The sequence below is a fragment of the Haliotis asinina genome, chromosome 2, assembly GCF_037392515.1.
Source record: "Haliotis asinina isolate JCU_RB_2024 chromosome 2, JCU_Hal_asi_v2, whole genome shotgun sequence".
Taxonomy (NCBI): Eukaryota; Metazoa; Mollusca; class Gastropoda; order Lepetellida; family Haliotidae; genus Haliotis; species Haliotis asinina.
The window spans coordinates 70,809,150-70,822,489 of NC_090281.1; the positions used below are offsets into that span (position 1 = coordinate 70,809,150).

A 13,340-nucleotide genomic window follows, 5' to 3' on the forward strand; every position below is an offset into this window, starting at 1 on the left:
AAACAGTAGAATCCAATGATGGACTCATCGAGAGTCAAGCGTTAGTCGCCTCTGCCTCTTACGACAAGCGTGGGTTTCTGAAGATCTTTCCGGGTAGATCAATATCAAGAGATACACTCAAGGGGGTGTATATTTCAGACGTTCATTATACACAGCTTATCAGCTTCAAGGTAATGTACCTACAATACTATTGGCAGAAGAAGCAGCACGGAAACCATATATTATTGTGCTTCACAGACTCCACAAATATGTCTTAGTTTTGTAAATCTGACATTACGTACATTATTAACTGCCTTGCAAAGTATGTTTCCTTCGCTTCAAAAACGTGCTAGTCAACATTATGATAACATGCATTTAGTATATATGTACTCACTATACCAGTCCATTACAAATGGTGTTCCATAAAATAATTCCATCGCTACATTTCTTGCATATGTAAAATGGTCCGGTGGCCTCATTTACTTCTTAATAAGCAAATATCAATTGGCAAAAGTGTCAGCAGATTTAAAACAAAATGTTTCATGTAATTAAACGCCGAGAGACCAACTACACAAACAAAATAATGAAAGACAACACGGCAAATGCCAGGAAAACCAAAAACAGTTTTCTCTCCAGTGATTGGATCCATTTCTTCCCTCGCGTCTTCGGGACTTTTGCCTCACTGACTTCAGTTTCAAGCGGAGACACCTTTGCACTTGGCATATCCTGATGAGGTCCATCACCAGAATTCGTCACCCGAGAGCTGGACTGATTCTTGTGGTCTGCTCCTTGATACAGGTTGAGGAGGCCAAGTGTAGTCAAGATGGCGGCACAACTTTGACAGAACACCAGGATCAGGTAAATGGCGAGACGGGACGGAGTTCCAGACTTGGGCAACACTTCGATGACGAAATTGAGGAACACAGCGTACGTGACGAGGATTGAGATGAGGTAGGAGATCTTCTCTCCCGACTCGGCAGGCAAAAGGAAGGCACAGGCGTTCATCACGGACAACAGAGACACGGGTGTGATTACAGTCAGAAGATAAAACGTGTACTCACGTGAAAGACAAAAGACAATTCTGGCAACCTTGTCAAGGCCATGAAGATTTGGCACTTTTTCTACGCGCGAGGAAACATTCTCTACCTTCCATTCGACACTCTTCCCCAAACTTCTGGTGAAAGGGTTGGAGTCATACTTAGTGGTGTTGAAAGTGTAACAAAGGTAAGAATTGAGGAAGATGCTACACTGCTGGCTGTCAAAAGGATAATGTGTGACATCGATGTAACACTGAGTATGGAACATGTCAGTGATTGCCATGGTAACGTGACCATCTCCAAAGCTATATATCAAGGCATTGGCAGTGTCTAATGGAGAGTCATCCGCATTGTTGGAAAACATTAATGGTGGCGTCCAGATTTCATTTGTCTTCAGATTCAGATACGATGGAGTCTCGTGTGATGAATTGTTCCAGACAAGAAGTGGGTCATACCACATAAAAGCCATCGTTCCAAATACAGTGAGGACTTGACTAGCGACGTCGAGACCCTGGACGTAAAGTAGGAAGAAGGTCACGTTCACATTGACCACGTATGGGTCTTCTGAGGGTAATGGCGGAATGTCCTTTGGGTATCCCTGAAGGAGAGTGTCTCGAAACATCTGATGTTTTAATCTGCTCGATGTGTTCTGACCAACAGCATATGGTACCATTGAAATAACCAACATGATAATGATCCGCATGCTGGAGGCGTTGAAACACGACCGTTTGTGACAAGGTGAGTTTCTCTATGACTAAGAACCTGTACCATGAGCGTAATACCGTGCATACTTATTGGCTGCCCTTAATATATGTTAATGTCTGTAAACATTCATTGTTGTATTTGTAAATGCATCAGTTGATTTCTGTTTGGAAATTACAGTGCATTTCCGCGACTGAAGATCGATTCTGTCAAACTGACAGAACACTGATGCACTGAAATCCTTGGAACAATATGTAATGAGTGTAATGGTGAATAGTGTAATGGCTCCTGAATATTGAATGTGCGATCAAACCACACACGTGACTTGTGATTGCGCTAACAGTGATTGTGTTTGGCCTTGTTTCATGTATTTCAAACACGGAATAAAACCAATTCAATAATAATTATTCATTCGAGCTCTCGATATTTCTGAACGTATTTCTGAATAACTCGTAAACAACAGTGATGCTTGGTGTCCGAGAAAAAGGTAATACTGCCCCACCTGCAACATGCCACAATAGACAGAAGCTACAAAACCATTTCCACATTCACTAATATTTGTTAAAACCAGAATCGACTGTACAATTGTAACTGTATCATGAACATAGTAATTGTTCCAACAGAATTGTAGCTGTGGTATGTAAACAAATCTATTATGGACCAGACAATCCACTGATTGTCATCATGCGATGTGTAGTAAATAGCAACCTTCCCAAGGTTAATATGTAAAGTGAACTGACTAGACCTTTCCTAAATGAATTTAATTTAATTTTACTACATTTGCTCGTAGGAAAAAATCAAATTTGCGTGATTGGGTTTATGGACTACACCGCACTCAGCAATATTCCAGATATATGGCGGAGGTCTGTAAATAATCGAGTCTGAACCAGACAGTCCAGTGATCAACAGCATGAGCATCGATTTGCCGAATTGGGAACTGATGACATGTGTATCGCCTCCTACGACAAGTATGGGTTACTGAAGGCCTGTACGCTAACCCGGACCTTCACGGGTCACATCAAATTGAATAAATGCATGAAAGCAGAAGCGGACAGGGTTATATCAATTTCACTAAGACTGACGTCAACAATGTCACGTACATATCCTGCGGTGACAGTAGCGTGTCAAAACCGCAAAGAATGCTACATGCACTTTCCTAACACTACCAGAAATCCTGACGTATGTTAAACCGGAAGTGGATACAAAATTGAGGACAAACCGAATGTTTTGTTGCATCCGGATAAATATTTCTCAGGCTATTTTCATCCTTTGTGACTTTTCAAGGGCTTAAAACCATATCGCCCTTGGGCAATATTATAGAAGCAAAGTCTGATGACATAACAAGAGGTTGATATGAAATATAAACAGCAATCTATTGTAAAGACCATGTGGTCCCAAGGTGTGTAAGATGACAGAGTATGTGTTTTTGAAACTGTATGAAACAGTGATGATACCAGGTGTTCGCAAAAAGGTAAGAGGATCTTGCTCCACATGTTTAGAATAAAATTTTACTGTCGCCTTGAATGTAGTGACCTTGACTGAGCAATTCCCAGCAAGAGTGGTTTGACGCTATTTTGGTAGAAAGAGTGTGCTTAATTGTGTCTCAGGAGCTGTGAAACAAAAAGACCAAAGACTTTTCTTTTGGAATATTGCTGGAAAATAAAAGGAAACCATGAAATGGTAATTGTAAACTTGACGTTTTGTCATACAGTATTGTACAGATGATTTGTCATTTGTATGTTTATACATATCTCCTTAGTCTCAAGCTTAGGCGGCTAAATCGGAGGAAAAGAACTGCCTATTTGGTAGTCATTAAACGATTTTAAGCTGATGTTTAACTTTCCTCTCATGTCTACAACTGAACCAGTATACTTACTGCTCCATCTTCTTGCTGTTCACTTTCCACAAGGTTTGAGATATAACTGAGCATGCTAACTATGCTATGCTACCACCGACAGTGATAATGACAATTTATTCTGTATGCAGACAACATGGCCTAAAGTACACTTAATATTCAGAAATGCAGTGTAGTGTCCTTGATAATTTTACCACTGCAAGATCTCAAATGTTATCATAGTGCTCTTCCTTAGGGGTTGTTCAATCAATGCTACAACATTCAAGGCCTTGGTAAAGTCTGATGCAAGCCATGTGGAGGACATTTCGAAATTTGGTGTGTCAGTGACAAAAACATATTTGCAATTTCTCATTTTGACTTGTATCAAATGTTACGTCATTTCAGGTGAACATTTGACAGCACGACTTTACAAATATTTATGACGGGTGGCACCACTGGGGTAAGATACACTCACCTTTTCGCGAACACCTGGTATCAGCACTATTCCATGGTGACTCATAAACACATGCTGTTTCATCGTATGACATGATGACAATCCCTGGATTGTCTGGTCCATACTCTATTTGTTTACAATCTACATCGTACAGCTCCAACAGTTACAACTGTACAATCGACTGCTTTTAGGAGAAATTTCCTATGAATGTGGGAAGGGTTTGTCGTTTCTGTCTCTTGTGACATGCATTGCGTGGCGCAGTATGAGTTTACCTTTTTCTCGCATACCAATCGAACTCTTGTTATTCTGAATGACGTTCTCAGTTTGACCGAGACTTCAAATGAATATTGAGTGAGTTTTTTCCGTTCTTGTAAATACATCATGAGTGATGGTCTCATTATTGATCTACAGAATCCATTAGGCTGTTTGATTGTTCACAAACCACTCATTACGTATACAGTGCATAGACATCAACTGATGCATTTACAAATACAGCAATGAATGTTTACAGACATTAACATAGATTAAGGGCAGCGAATAAATATACACGGTATTACGCTGGTGGTTCAGGTTCTTGGTCAGACAGGAACTGTACTTGTCACAAACGGTCGTGTTTCAACGCCTCCAGCATGCGGATCATTATCACGTTGGGTATTTTAATGGTACCATATGTTGTTGGTCAGAACACATCGAGCAGATTAAAACATCAGATGTTCCGAGACACTCTTCTTCATGGATACCCAAAGGACATTCCGCCATTACCCTCAGAAGACCCATACTTGATCAGTGTGAACGTGTCCTTAATACTGCATTACGTCCAGGGTCTCGACGTCGCTAGTCAAGTCCTCACTGTATTTGGAACACTGATCTTGGGATGGTATGACCCACTTCTTGTCTGGAACAGTTCATCACACGAGACTCCCAGTTATCTGAAACTGGAGACAAATGAAATTTGGACGCCACCATTAGTGTTTTCCAACAATGCGGATGACTCTCCATTAGACACTGCCAATGCCTTGATATACAGCTTTGGAGATGGTCACGTCTCCATGACAATCACTGATTTGTTCCTCGCTCAGTGCTTCGTCGATGCCACTCGTTATCCTTTTGACAGCCAGCAGTGTGGCATGTTTCTCAATAGTTTGGCTGGTTACACTTTCAACACCACTAATGTTAAGTCCAACCCTTTCACCAGCATCTTGGGAAAAAGCGTCGAATGGAAAGTAGAGGACGTTTATTCGCGTGTACAAAAGCTGTCAAACGTTTTTGGCATTGAACAGGTTGCCATGATTGTCTTTTGTCTGTCACGTGAGTACACGTTTTATCTTCTGACTGTGATCACACCCGTGTCTCTGTTGTCCGTGATGAACGCCTGTGCCTTCCTTTTGCCTGCCGAGTCCGGAGAGAAGATCTCCTACCTCATCTCAATCCTCGTCACGTACGCTGTGTTCCTCAATTTCGTCATCGAAGTGTTGCCCAAGTCTGGAACTCCGTCCCGTCTCGCCATTTACCTGATCCTGGTGTTCTGTCAAAGTTGTGCCGCCATCTTGACTACACTTGGCCTCCTCAACCTGTATCAAAAAGCAGACGACAAGAATCAGTCCAGCTCTGATGCGACACCTGTTGAGATGAAATCTGGTGATGGACCTCATCAGGATATACTAAGTGTAAAGGTGTCTCCGCTTGAAACTGAAGTCAGTGAGGCAAAAGTCCCGAAGACGCAAGGGAAGAAATGGATCAAATCACTGGAGAGAAAAGTATTCTTGGTTTTCCTGGCATTTGCCGTGTTGTCTTTCATTATTTTGTTTGTATGATCCATCTCGCTACGTTTAATCACATGAAACATGATTAACCTATATAAATCTGCTGTCAATTTTGCCAATAGTATTGAAACAGACAAGCTTTGTATAATCACCGTCTGATATGCACACCCCCTCTATCACTTGATATTGTTCAGCATGTTGTTCACGCATGAAGCATTGAAAGGGATAATCTTATACCTGATACGCATATTTATTTCTATGAACTACTTTCTGGTTTTACAAGAGCTCAGTTTACGTGTTATCATATCCTACAGATCTTACATGGTTTGCCTATTATAATAGAAATACAAGTGCTAGATCTATTGATGTTGTTGTGAATATGTTTAAGCAGGTTTGTCTTTCGAATGTTTACGTCATTGCCCAGTGTACCCCATATAAACGATCCCTAGATCTATGGTATATGAATCCTTGGGCTCCTTCCTTTGTCTCAGTAACTCCCGAAGACGACATCATTAGAGTCTACTGTGTGTAGCATTTCCATGATGTACGACGATTTCTGTGTGTATTTCTGTTGTTATACTGGGAACAGTAATTATATGTTAGAATCTGCAGTCCATACCAGATGGTAGTGTATGTTCTATGCAACGCGTTTTATGGGGCCCGTATCCTCGTCTGTTCATACAAGGTTTTGTTTGCAGATCTTTTAAAATACACATTGTTTCCTCATTAAGCATGACGCATAAGTATTTATTTATTGTTAACTGGTTACTTTTCATGATTCGAGCTCCCATGAAAACAACAAACTAAGTCCGTTATTTTGTATGCAAAATGGAATAAAAGTGTTTAAAAAATTATGTGTGTTTCTGTACACTTCTTTCTCTGAGCAGAGGTCGTAGGACTCACATGAACCTCCATGTACATAGGGTAGGCGACATGGAGCCGATTGTCACACTCACTACTGAGAAACGACTGACGGGATCAGGTGCTAGAGCTCCAAGGCTTGGATGACACAAGTTATCGTATCCCAGGACGCTGGTGATGTTATCAACGTGATTGTCTGGTCCAGACTCGAATACACCTGGAATATTGTAGAGTGCGGCGTTAAAAGCATAAAAACCTGACTGAATTTTATTTTCATCATGTCCACATGCTTGGTTTCATACAGTTAGACTTTCATCACGGTTGAAGGAACATCACGTTTTATGTTTGCCTAGATCGGACGTCCCAGTCTGTGCGTGAAGATGTTTTCGGTTCTGTGTTCTGGGCCCTTATTCTCGACACTTTCGTAGTCTTAAGAATTCTTAAGTATGATCGTAGCCAATGTCTTAAGAATTGGCTTAAGAAGTTCGTAGGGCTACGAACGTTTCGGGAATAGCTAGCCTGGTTGCGTGCTCTCGGGTATACAACGATGTTTCTTAGTTTATAACCAGGTTTTCGTTGTTACATGTTTTGGATTCCGTGTGTATTGTGGCCATGATATTGTGGTGTTTTTATTGACGTCTACCAAATAACCCATAGGGCGTACGTAGTGCATGAATGTGTATGGGAAGTTATATTGTCAGTACAGATTTGTTTGATATGTTTGCAGATCGTACAATTTATGTGTCTAGGACAAAAATGAGTTTAAAGGCGTTTGGTTCAGGTGGGATAAAAAGTGCGCTCACTTTGTCAATGCTTATGTGTGATTCTGAACAGAGGAGCGCAACGTTTGGATCCTGGAATCTAAGGGAGATAACTCTCTTGCAGTATTGAATCAATCAATACACACTCGTTTGTAGTTCTACAAACAATTGCATCCTTTCCTGAGTGTCCGTGCACTGCGTTGTTAGTGATCACTGCGTTGTTAGTGATCACTGCGTTGTTAGTGATCACTGCGTTGTTAGTGATCACTGCGTTGTTCCCTTGCATTGCGAGTGGTCGTAGAGAAGCCTCCTGTGTCACCTGTCATCACGAATACATATTACAGGGCAAAACATATTAACGTCGATAGTGATAACAATGTCCTCTTTGTTGGTATTTAACGTTGTTGATCTACTAAATCCATTCTTGTATTATCATTATATTAATTTCACTGCATTAGCTTTCAGTCACCTAACGATTCTATGTTGAGGTTTACATAATGGGAAACACTTACACACTTGATAAATTCACAAATACTTTCAGGAATATTGGCAGTTAGATGAGGCGCAGCAAATTGATGATTAGCAGAAGTAGAACCACGCTCGTTGATCGTGCGCTGGTTAGACTGAAACCTAAAGTCATCACAAACAGTCGTGTTCCAATACCGAAAGGATGCTGATCAGTCAGTGTATGAAATGCCAGACGGCCTGCTGCTTGTTAGGTACATGGCTGGCTTACGACTTTATTTTGTAGCCAGCCCTCTGTGCCAATACATTTTCCAAGGGTATACATATAACCATGTCATTGACTACAGGAAATATTTCGAAAATAATGTACAGATGTGGTAGCTAGGCGATGTCTATTTAGTTCATGATGAATCAAACCATAACTTCCTCAGATCAGTGTACCCATTTATCTGACACTAAATGTGATTGGTCTAGAGAAAGCTTTCAGCCAATGAACAGTGTTGTTCTTTTCTCATAGTATGTAACAATCACATACCAGTTCATTAATTACATTATCGTAGCACCTTATGTCAGTTTCCTATTTTAAATACAGGGCTGGTTACATGCTAACAGGGCAAGCAACATTTTTCAGTTATAAGCCCTGTGGGCTTGCTGGGTATTTGAGGAGTTACATACACTGGGTCAATGTAATACTGGTTCAGTGGTGCCGTTAGTCCCACAGAACTCATCTAGGGACTCTGTTTCGTTGATAGCCAAACGACATCCTCAGATCAATGGGAATGTGTCATTCTTTCTGCATTTCATACACGGTCTCGACGTCGCTACCCAAGTGACCACTGTATGTGGAGCACTAACTTTCAAATGGTATGACTTCTTCTTTTGGGGGCTAGAATGCAGTTTACCGGGCGCAGCACCAGCCAGCGCTGCGGAACAATTATCTCACTAGAGCACCTCCACCCTTCACGATCCTCAGGGTTATGATTTGGGGTTAGGGTTAGGCACCCTTTACGATCCTTAAGGTTAGGGTTAGGCACCCTTTACGATCCTTAAGGTTAGGGTTAGGCACCCTTTACGATCCTTAAGGTTAGAGTTAGACACCCTTTACGATCCTTCAGGTTAGGGTTAGACACCCTTTACGATCCTTCAGGTTAGGGTTAGGCACCCTTTACGATCCTTAAGGTTATGGTTAGGCACCCTTTACGATCCTTCAGGTTAGGGTTAGACACCCTTTACGATCCTTAAGGTTAGACTTAGACACCCTTTACGATCCTTCAGGTTAGGGTTAGACACCCTTTACGATCCTTAACGTTAGGGTTAGACACCCTTTACGATCCTTAAGGTTAGGGTTAGACACCCTTTACGATCCTTAAGGTTAGGGTTAGACACCCTTTACGATCCTTAAGGTTAGAGTTAGACACCCTTTACGATCCTTAATGTTAGAGTTAGACACCCTTTACGATCCTTAAGGTTAGGGTTAGACACCCTTTACGATCCTTAAGGTTAGAGTTAGACACCCTTTACGATCCTTCAGGTTAGGGTTAGACACCCTTTACGATCCTTCAGGTTAGGGTTAGACACCCTTTACGATCCTTAAGGTTAGAGTTAGACACCCTTTACGATCCTTAAGGTTAGGGTTAGACACCCTTTACGATCCTCAAGGTTACGGTCAGGCACCCTTTACGATCCTTAGGGAGCGTTCATGAAAAAGTGGACCCTTTCTTGGAACAGTTCATTACATGAGAATCGTACTTATCTGCAATTAAAGACAAATGAAATATGCACGCCCCCATTACTGTTTTACAACAATGCTGTCTCTAGATTCTTCTTTTGAAATGATACAAGGGCCTGTCCAACATCTCGATCACTGTCTAGTTACAAACAAGTTGCGACATGTAAAGACAGAGCCTGCACGTCATGCCCCAAAGTCATAATCACCATTAGTCCCATGAGTGCGGTGTAAAACTCACTCACTCACTCACTTCATTTGTATGACAGAATTACTATCACTGAATTTTGTATCAGTTAAAAGTTATATTGTATGGTACTCTACCCAGCAAATCTGTTCTTTTGGTGACTACTAATTTACACCTTGTCTCAGAATACATACTTTGGATAGAAAAAGTAGCTCCATTCAGTTAGAAAAGGGTTTGGTAGATTCACAATGTTCAGATTTGCTACATTTAAGGCTCTAGCGTTGCAGAAAGGACTTGAGCGGAAGTTTGGTTGATTGGTTGTTCAAGGCCACAGTCAGTAATATTCCAGCTATGTGGCAGCAGTCTGTAAATAATCGAGTCTGGGCTAGACAAACATGTGATTTAAAGCTATTTGGTATTACGTATTTGGGTTACGGTAACAGGTCTCAAGTACAAGACTGACCACTCGATCCCCTAATCGAATCCTACCACAACCATGGATTTTGAGGGTTTAGGAGTGAGAGGGAAGAGCCATTCTGTACATAAACTGATCCGCTAAACCAGCTAGGGTGGAAGTGATGGTTGAACCTCAATAACCCGTAGAAAGGCTTTCAAATATTTTAAAGAAATACTACCCAGTAAAAGTTTAAACTCACTTCATGCATTCACTATATGATATGCATATAATCTTATATGTGGTTACATCGAAGATTGACTTTTCCTATAACTTGGGGGTATGAACTGCACACCTCATGCAGATACATTTCTAAATGATCATACCTCAAATTGCTGAAAAACGCGTGCAAATATCATGTATGTAAATAGTTCCATTTTGCTGCAAGGTTGTGTTAAGAATTCACCTTTTCACTGAGTTTCATCATTTATTGAACTCATGACAATAATCTTTTCAACGTTACGAATGTGTTTAACAATACATCAGTGCATGTGTAAACAGAATGTTTAATCAGTATGAACTATTTTGCAGATCTAGTTCAGAACAGGTGACTGAAGTAAGTGGTTACATTTACACTAGGAGTTAGAACTTTTGATTCGACGAACATCGGGAAGCGTTCGTAAAATATCTCTTGCCGACGTCAAGAAATTCATAAATGAATTTTTACCCAAATGATACAGGTAGGTTGCAAGGTTCGTTCCATCGATATATCCAGAAAACATTTGTCAATGCACATTTTCATTCCCTCACTCAATTCAGTGAGTATTGTTCTCATATACGAATGAGATCGTGATCGCTAACCAGAGATATTCACAAGCTACAGTATCATTGTTTAAATTCGACCCGTGGAATGCTAGCAGACGTACATGGGATTCTTAAATCTACTTTCACCCAAATCACCACAAGAATACAGATGCATTGCTTGGTTCGATCCACCGAAATATGCGAAAAGCATTTGTCATTTTGCTTTTCCCATCGTTTCACTCAGTTCATTAAGTATTGTGCTCAAATGCGAAAGAGATCACTGACCAGAGACATTCACAGGCTACAGTATCATTGTTCAAATACAACATCCGGAACATTATACAACACGCAAGATATTGCTACATCTAACTGGTTCAGCTGGAGAACAAAATGAGAGGTTTCTGAACAGGGATGTGAATATTACAGTTCATCGCAACACGCTGAGAAATATATGTCAAGGAGTCTCAAAATAGAAGGATAAAACATCAACATCACATATTTCACAAATCCTAACGAGCCGGAAATAGTATCCACAATCAGGACACACTTGAAACTTCTTTCGAGTTTGCTTTGTCAAGATAAGTACTAGACGAGCAGAGGAATGAGAGACAACAGAGCAAATACCAGGAACACGAAGAATAGTTTTCTCTCAAGTGATTTGATCCAGTTCTTCCCTTTTGTCTTCGAGACTTTTGCCTCACTGACTCCAGCTCCAGTCGGAGACACCTTAGAGCTATGGCAGCTGAGGGTTCCATCACTTTTTCTCCCGACAGGTGTTGTCTCAGTGCTGGAATGCATCCTGTCGTCTGCTCCTTGATACAGGTTGAGGAGGCAAAGCGTAGTCAAGATAGCGGCACAACTTTGGCAGAACATTAGGAGCAAGTAAATGGCGAGACGGGATGGAATTCCAGACTTGGGCAACACTTCGATGACGAAATTGAGGAACACAGCGTATGTAACGAGGATTGAAATGAGGTAGGAGATCTTCTCTCCGGACTCGGCAGGAAGAAGGAAGGCACAGGCGTTCATCACGGACAACAGAGACACGGGTGTGATCACAGTCAGAAGATAAAACGTGTACTCACGTGACAGATTTAACCTGATCTTAGCGACGTTTTTCATTCCAAAGGCGTTAGGAACCCGGGATATTCTTGAAACCTTATCGTCAACCTTCCACTCAACACTCTTCCCCGTGTAAGTTGCAAAAGGGTTGGAATAAACTCTGCAGCTTTGGAAAGAGAAATCATACACTGAACTAAGGATGATGTTACACTGATGCTTGTCAAACGGATAACGAGTGACATCGACGGTGCATTGAGTGTGGAACAAGTCAGTGATTGTCATGGAGACGTGACCATCTCCAGAGCCATATATCAAGGCATTCTCAGAGCCTGGGTGCGAGCCAGCATTGTTGGAAAGTAGTAACGACGGCGTCCAAATTTCAGTGTGCTTTAACTGCAGATCAGTAGGATTATCTTGAGAGGAAGTGTTCCAAACGAGGAGTGGGTCATGCCATCTGTAAATCAGAGCTCCAAATACAGTGAGGACCTGAGTGGCGACATCTAAATCCTGGACGTGAAATAGTAGGAACTGAACGTCCACCTTGACATCGTCTCCTGTACTCTTTGAAGGAAATGGTGGGATGTCTTTAGGATATCCACGAAGGAGAAGGTCTCGAAAGCGCTGCTGTTTGAGCCTGCTTGATGTGTTACACCACACTAAGTCTACAGCCGAAATCAAGAAAATAACATAAACCAACTTCCTGTAAGCCATGTCTCTTTCTCTTGGCAGAATATGTTCTTTGAGCTCGGCAGCTCAAAAAGACAGCTACTCTACTTACAAATTCTATTGTTTTCTATTGTTTGTGTGTTTCACCGTATCCAGAGCAACGCCTTTCTCTTACTAATCGAAAAAGTTTTATTCAGGACTGGCTATATCTGGGAGTGACCACTATCAGACCCACAACATATTGTGCTTTACATCATCGTATGTCACATTAACTAAACACGCGCATTGTTCACAATCAGTGCTTTTAGTTAGGCAAATAATGCTGGACACGTTAACAGGGTCTTTTAAAGGTGAATATTGCACGTGCGTGAAAGAATCCCTATTACCGACACATTTCAACGATCAGAACAAGAAACAAGCAGGAGGTTGATAAACGTATTCAGTAGATAGACGATTAATTGTCCAGTCTCACGAAAACAAATCCAAACATGTCCAGAACCGCCTTTTGTTTATTTTGCTCGATGGTAATTTAGAGTCATAATGGAGTGAAACTGGATATTGAGTGACTAAGTGGGGAAACTCTTTTCACCTCTCACATTAAGTAATGTAAATGCAACGATTTCTCCAGTTCCATTCTGTTTAGTT

At 41.2% G+C, this 13,340-nt stretch overlaps 3 protein-coding genes across 3 annotated transcripts; 1 reads left to right on the forward strand and 2 right to left on the reverse strand.

Moving 5' to 3' along the window:
- Positions 1 to 546: 546 nt before the first annotated feature.
- LOC137271982 (neuronal acetylcholine receptor subunit alpha-9-like) lies at positions 547 to 1,719 on the reverse strand. The gene has a single exon (XM_067804360.1). The coding sequence runs from the start codon at positions 1,717 to 1,719 to the stop codon at positions 547 to 549; it is 1,173 nt and encodes a 390-aa protein (XP_067660461.1).
- A 2,946-nt stretch (positions 1,720 to 4,665) lies between these two features.
- On the forward strand, positions 4,666 to 5,820 carry LOC137271983 (neuronal acetylcholine receptor subunit alpha-9-like). Its single transcript, XM_067804361.1, has one exon. The coding sequence runs from the start codon at positions 4,666 to 4,668 to the stop codon at positions 5,818 to 5,820; it is 1,155 nt and encodes a 384-aa protein (XP_067660462.1).
- Positions 5,821 to 11,552: 5,732 nt separating this feature from the next.
- LOC137271984 (acetylcholine receptor subunit beta-type acr-2-like) lies at positions 11,553 to 12,740 on the reverse strand. Its single transcript, XM_067804362.1, has one exon. The coding sequence runs from the start codon at positions 12,738 to 12,740 to the stop codon at positions 11,553 to 11,555; it is 1,188 nt and encodes a 395-aa protein (XP_067660463.1).
- Positions 12,741 to 13,340: the final 600 nt, after the last annotated feature.